At 34.8% G+C, this 7139-nt stretch overlaps 1 protein-coding gene across 3 annotated transcripts; it reads left to right on the top strand.

The window, feature by feature from the left end:
- Window positions 1–812: 812 nt before the first annotated feature.
- LOC131638052 (protein LONGIFOLIA 2-like) lies at window positions 813–6044 on the top strand. 3 transcript variants are annotated; one of them, XM_058908614.1, is made up of 5 exons: window positions 813–1667; window positions 1962–2041; window positions 2346–4409; window positions 4502–4652; window positions 5023–6044. In XM_058908614.1, the coding sequence occupies exons 1-5, from the start codon at window positions 1532–1534 to the stop codon at window positions 5844–5846; spliced, it is 3255 nt and encodes a 1084-aa protein (XP_058764597.1). In that variant the 5' UTR covers window positions 813–1531; the 3' UTR covers window positions 5847–6044. The 3 variants fall into 3 exon arrangements, with proteins under 3 accessions (XP_058764597.1, XP_058764596.1, XP_058764594.1); XM_058908613.1 differs by having other exon boundaries at window positions 5020–6044; XM_058908611.1 differs by having other exon boundaries at window positions 5005–6044.
- The last annotated feature ends 1095 nt before the right edge of the window (window positions 6045–7139 follow it).

Genomic DNA, 7139 nt, shown 5'->3' with positions numbered 1-7139 from the left:
TTAACTTTGAATTTTTAATTAAATTAAAAAATATTTACCATCTCATTGGAATATTTAAAATAATTTAAACTAATCTTTTAAATCAACCAAATAGTTCTGATCAATATTATTATTTTAATAATTTAATAATTTTTTTTAAATTAATACAAAAAGATATTATTAATAAAAATGAAATTAAGAATAATTTGTATTATCTTTATTTTTAAATATAACATTATCTAGAATAAATTAGGAGAATTAAAAAGTTAGTTTAAATATTAATTTTGTTGATTATTTCTATAATTTAATAAATTTATCTTTTAAAGAAAAATATTTATGTAAAAATATTTAACGTAGATTCTAAAATATGTTACATAATTGAATATATGTATTGAAAAAATAATTAATACAATTTAAGTGTAAAAAATCTTATAAAAAATATGAGTTCATTTTATAAGTTATTGTTTATGAGTTTGAATATATATATATATATATATATATATATATATATATATATATATATATATATATATATATGTTTTTGTTTTAAATCTTATAAAAAATATGAATTTGAATATGAGACATTTTACTTATTTATTTTAATATTAATATTATTAGTAAGATGTAAAATTCTATTATTTTTTAGATAAAAAACTATATGCCTTAAAAAAAAGAAGAAGAAGAAGAAACACTAAGTAACAAAAAGAAAAAAGAAAAGAAAAACTATAAAAAAAAAACAGTAAATCTTTCTGACAGCTCTAACCAGATTGTTTAGCACAATTTTATGACACACCCCACCAAAAAAAAATTAAATAAAAATTGACCCTTTCTTTTCCCTTCCTTAGCTTCCATTAACATATCTTTCTTTCTTGTATTTTTGTTCTTTACATCAACATTGGTTTCACTTTTGGTGTTTTCTTCAACCCTTGTTTCTTTCCCCTCCCTTCCTTATTTGTATTATCTCCACCCATTTTCTCACACCCTATTGTCTGGTTTCTTTTCTGAAACCAACAAGGTTTTTTTTTTCTTTTCTCAAAAACCAGTCATTAAGCTTTTTGGGTTTTTCCCTAAGATTTTGTACAATGTTTCAGGCTTGAAACATTGTAAAGTTTTAATCTTTGATGTGTTTTTGACAACCCAAATCTGTGTTTAGTTTGATGGAGTTTGATTCATGTAAAGGGTGTTTTTTCTTTGAGTGATTTTTTAAGTGCTTCTAGAAATTGTTGAAGCATTTTTCTCTATGTGTTTCTTCATATCTCTTGAAACTGTTCCATTTGAGTTCTTTGAGGTTTTGTGGTTCTGTTTTGCTATATTATCAGTAGAAAAAGAATCACTGTCTTTACTCAGAAGGGGTTTGGAAATTTCAGTGTTGTGTGAGTAGATTTGACTTTTGAGAGTAATTTAGATCAAAAAAGTGCTTATTTATTTATTTATTTATTTGATGAAGAGGGTGTAGTGTAGGGTGTAGTTGTTGATTTTGATTTTGATTGTGGTGGTTGAGACTTGAGAGGTTGAGTTTAGTTTTGAGGAGAAATTGAAGGGTTGACTTGCAATGGCTGCAAAGCTGCTGCATTCTTTAGCAGATGATAACCAAGATCTGCAGAAGCAGATTGGTTGTATGACTGGAATTTTTCAACTTTTCGACCGGCATCAGATACTCACGGCGCGACAGAAGAGACTTCCTTCTGGTATTTCCCTAATTAGTAACATGTTCAATTTTACCATCTGAGTTGTTAATTTTACTAATTGAAGGTGTTAATATCATATTAGTGTTAATTGTTTATTGCATCTAAGTTGCATTGAAAAGAATGTTGTGATTTTAGTATTTTTCTTACTGTAAATTCATTTGGAATTTTGTTATGTTGTGTATGGTGATGTTCTCCATGAAATTGTCGGTTTGTGTGATTTTCATTGCTTTAGGCTCTGGTGATATGTTTCGGTTTCGTTAGATTGTTTGACTTTAATGTTTGTGTTTTTCGCAGGTAATTTGCATTACAGTGATGGAAGCTTGGAAAGAGATTCTGATAGCAATCATAGTCTGCAACATCGACAAATCCCAAACGTATGAACTTTGTTTTTACTCTCGTTTTATATCTATGAAAAACTGACACGGACTCTGGACCTAATAATTTGAAAAATGGACATGTGTCGGTGTCATTTCGGTTTCTGACACTGACATGTCTTGGACTTTTGACACTCCTGGAATGTGAAGTGTCGGTGCTACGTAGTTGTTTTTGAGAAAATGATTGAATAAGGTTTTAAACAGGGGACAAGATGATTTGACCTGTTTTTCTCCTGATTTTATTATGTACGTATACTTTCGATTGCTGAAATTTGGCTTATAAAGTATGGTTAATTTATTGCAGGATTCGAGCTTAAACACGGGTTTGAATGAAAAGCGAAGAATTTCGACAGAATCATCGAGAGCATCATTCTCGTCTTGTTCATCATCTTTGTCCTCTTTGGACTTTAAGGCTGAAGTTGAGACTTCCTTTGAAACTCCTTCAAGGGACACATTTATGAACCAACCATCTATCTCTCCTCGTTTCGGACGTCACTCACTTGACCTACGTGACGTCGTGAAGGATTCAATGTATCGGGATCCTCGAGGGCCATCTTCAAAATCTACAGCCAAAGAGCAATCTTCTGGTCATGCCATGAAGCATAGGGATTCACCGCGACCTCTGCAGCAGTCAAAATATGTTGATAGATCTTACGGAGTTGAAATAGACGAGAAGCAAAGTTTGCCTATTGATCTAAGGGAGTCGATCCGAGTCCTTTCGAAGCTTCGAGAAGCACCTTGGCACTATGGAGAAAATACGAAAGAACTTCCGAGATCGTCGCATGATGTAAAAGACGGACACTGGAATTCCGTCTCGAAGGATGCTCCTTGGTTGGCTTATGACGGAAGAGAAATGAGTCGTTTATCTTTTGAATCTCGAGAGACGATCAAATCGACACCGAAGATAAAAGAGTTTCCAAGGCATTCACTGGATAGTAAGGAAGGTTCGTGGCGCAATTATAACTCTGATTCGAAGCCTAACCACGGCTCGAGAAACACTTACGGCGCCACTTCCACTTCCAATGAAAAATTCTCTAGTCCACAACAGTCTTCATCAATACAGAATCGGCTACCAAGTGTTGTCGCAAAACTAATGGGCTTGGAAGCATTACCTGATTCCTCTTTGGCCGGCGATACTCAATCAGCTTCAACTGAAACTTACTCAGCGCAAAGTAACGGTCACATTCCAAGATCATCGAACAATGGTTTCATAAGACCACTCCGTGTTTCTAAATCTCCGAAAATCTCATCGAAAGATCCAACTTCACCAAGGCGGAAAAATCCTGACGTGGTTATGAGACCAGTCAGTAATTCAAAGTTTCCGATTGAACCAGCACCTTGGAAGCAACATGATTCAAATAGAAATTCTCCGAAGCCAAGTTTAAAAATAGCAAAAGCTCAAGCAAGAACACCGGAATCACTTCCTTCGGTTTATAGCGAGATAGAGAAGAGATTAAAGGACCTTGAATTCAAACAATCGGGAAGAGATCTTAGAGCACTAAAGCAGATACTAGAAGCAATGCAAGAAAAGGGTCTGTTGGAGAGCCGAAACGACGAACAAGTTCCAAACGCAGGTGGAAGTCGAGGTGACTATGAACCGAAAGCTACCAATCTAAATCACAATTCGAGGTCAGGAAAGCAACCAAATAATCCGAGAAACAATTCTCTATCATCTACAATCAAGGGAAGTGACTCAGCAAGAGCTTTTGATTCTCCAATAGTGATAATGAAACCGGCAAAACTTGTTGAGAAATCCGAGTTTTCGGCTTCTTCAACTATTCCAATTGGTGGTTTTTCTGCTTCCCATAATAGAAACAACATATCTTCTCCTCTAAAAGATCAGTCTCCGAAGAATATTCGCAGGGACGCTTCTCCGAGTTCCACCGAAAAGAAAACAAGTATTACCAAGAATACTAGATCACCACAATCTCAATCAAGGTCTCAACAATTCCCAAGAGAAAATAACCAAAGTCCAGTGAAGAATTCAGGTTCCGTGAGTCCGAGATTGCAGCAGAAGAAGTTGGAGTTAGATAAGCGATCTCGTATACCTACTTCACCGTCAGATGCAAACAAGTCAAGAAGACAATCTGGTAAAAAGGCAGCGGAATCAGTTTCCCCGGGTGGAAAATTACGACACAAAGACAAAGTCGTCAACTCACAGCATAGCGAAGAGCAAATGAGTGAACTAAGCAATGATTCTCGAAATTTTTACCAAGGGGATGAAATTTCTCTTCCATCAGATGGCGTGACCGTCGACTCAAAATTAGATATTGAAGTCACTAGTAGTTTACGGACTAATGTAACAGACGGCAGCCAAAGTCCGTCATTGAAAGCTATGAAGCAATTGGTTTCAGAAACAGTTCAGAAAGTAAGAATCAAACTTTTCTTACTATATTTAGCAATAGCATATTCCGTTTATCGATTAACAATATGTTGTTTTATTTTTACCTAATGTTGTAGAAATCAACTCCAAGGTTGGATGAAGATGATACTATGCAGGATCTCGCAACTAAGGCCCTGGAACATCCAAGTCCTATCTCGGTTCTTGATGGATCTCCGTACACAGACGACGTGGCGTCGCCAGAAATGCAGATACCTAAAAATCCAAAAGGTAGTTTCTTCTTTCATATTAGGTCCAATAACATCAAATGAAGAAGGCCATGTTTGGATAAACAAGTTAATTAAGCACTTATAGCATACCCTTATCATATGATGGCTTACATTTAAGCCATTTCTATAACAAAAGATAAAGCAAAGTCAAACTGTTTTAGTATAAGCTGCTTTCATAAGCTATCTTGAAGAACTTAAGAAAATAAGTTAAAAACCGCTTATGGACATTTCATAAGCGGTTTCTACAAGCTATCTCGTACATTCTTACTAGTGCATAAGCTATCTTGAAGAACTTTAGGAAATAAGCTAATAAAATAATTGAGAATTATTATATTTTACTTATCTCATTATAGGATCAAACTTTGCAGCAGGTAATGATCAAGATTCCAAAGACAATGAGGTCAAAGATCAATGGAAGCCTGATGAAGGCCTTTCATTTAACAGCACGGGATCCGGAGAGATCAATCGCAAGAAATTACAAAGCATAGATCATCTCGTTCAGAAGCTTAGACGGCTAAACTCAAACCACGACGAAGCTAGAAACGATTACATTGCTTCACTATGCGAAAACTCAAATCCAGACCACCGATACATATCTGAAATACTACTAGCCTCCGGTCTCTTACTCAGAGACCTGAGTTCCGAATTTCTCACATTTCAACTACACTCGTCGGGTCATCCTATCAACCCGGAGTTATTCCTTGTCTTGGAACAAACCAAAGCAAGTAGTTTGCTTTCAAAAGAAGAAACCACCTTCGAAAAATCCGCATTCTCAAAGCAAAACACCGAGAAATTCCACCGAAAACTCATCTTTGATTCAGTGAACGAAATCCTCGGTGCCAAACTAGGCTATTCTTCCGAACCATGGTTTCAGCCCAACAAACTCACAAAGAAAAACCTTAGTTCCCAAAAGCTTCTCAAAGAACTATGCTTCGAGATAGAAAAGGTCCAGACCAAGAAAACTGAAACCTGCCTAGAAGACGATGAAGAGGACGACGGTTTAAAGAGTTTGTTGTGCGAAGATGTGATTCATGGATCAGAATGCTGGGAAAATTTCAACGGCGAAATACCGGGAGTTGTGTTGGATGTTGAGAGATTGATATTCAAGGATTTGGTGAATGATATTGTGATTGGTGAAGCTGCTGGCTTGCGAGGCAAGTCATCGGTTCGGCGCAGGAAACTGTTTGGAAAGTAGTTTGGTTCATTTCTTTGCTTAATTTCTTACTGATGTTAGATCTTTATAAACGCTTGTCATTTGCATATAATTTGTTTTTCAGTGTCAAGGCATTATAGAGCTATGAATGTTATTCTTGTCTAAGATGTAAAGAAATTTGACTTACCATGGATTTATGGAATGGAATACATACTGCATTATAACTTAAATTTCTCAGTGTAGGAAAACAACAGTATATCAACAAAATGGTAAGTACTTTTTTTGTATAATTTTCTACTAGAATCTCGTATGCTCAATTGAGATGAAACATATGAGATATATGTTTTTATTAACAAAAAGAAGTTTTGTGGATGATTTAATTTAGTATGATTGGTGGATAGTTGCATTGAACGGCCATGATTGAGTGGCTTCTCGAGCATGCTAGAAGAACCGGGCTTTGCCTTGCTTGGGCCACTCCACGAATGCAAATGGGAATTGCTCTTCCCACTCTTAGAGAGTCTTAAAAAATTTGAAAATGTCTGAAATAATACAAAAGTTAACTTTCGGAAGTCCTCCATACACACCAAAACATTTCACGAGTGAACCACCCTTATTTTGTCAAAAAAATAGTACGGAAGTTAAACTTTATATTGATGGAAGAGTGAGTCTGTAAGTTAAGTTCCGGACTAACCCTTGAACACATTTTAAACTCATGAATATGATAATATGTTTATTTTACAACTATCAGTGATTAATACATAAGTTAAATTCCGTACTAAGCCTTAGGACAATAAGTTTTCATCACCAGCATAAAATTTGTTATAAGTTTGACATATTTTAATAACTTTTATATTCTAAATCATTTATACAAAGTATACATAATTGTTATTCAATTAACCCACACACTTATATAATTCAATCAAAATACCATATATTAAGTCAAAATAAAAAATCATAACTGTTCATAAAAATACAAATCATCATAATACAAAGAAGGGTTAAATATATAAATTCCCCTGCAATGTTAGCGAATTCAGGTTTTAGCCCCCCGTAAAGTTTTTTTTCCACCCTATCTTATGTTGATTCCATCATATATACCCCCATGAGCCAGATGTCATGGAATCTTTGGATTTTTTTTTACAACTATACACAAGTGGTAATTATATTTACATACATGGCATATTTGTTTAATTATTGGCTGGTGACATAAGTTATATGTAGTTACAATTGGGGCAAAATCAAAATTAGGGTGTATAGAACGAAGAAAGAGTGAAGACAACGAAGAAGGCTTGCGAAGAAGACAACAATGGGTGGAAGCAAGTGTTCATCAACGAG

This window comes from Vicia villosa, unplaced genomic scaffold (genome assembly GCF_029867415.1).
Source record: "Vicia villosa cultivar HV-30 ecotype Madison, WI unplaced genomic scaffold, Vvil1.0 ctg.002156F_1_1, whole genome shotgun sequence".
In the NCBI taxonomy this organism is placed as follows: Eukaryota; Viridiplantae; Streptophyta; class Magnoliopsida; order Fabales; family Fabaceae; genus Vicia; species Vicia villosa.
Note: the sequence above shows the minus strand (reverse complement) of the source record. Positions and strands in the feature narration are given on the sequence as shown.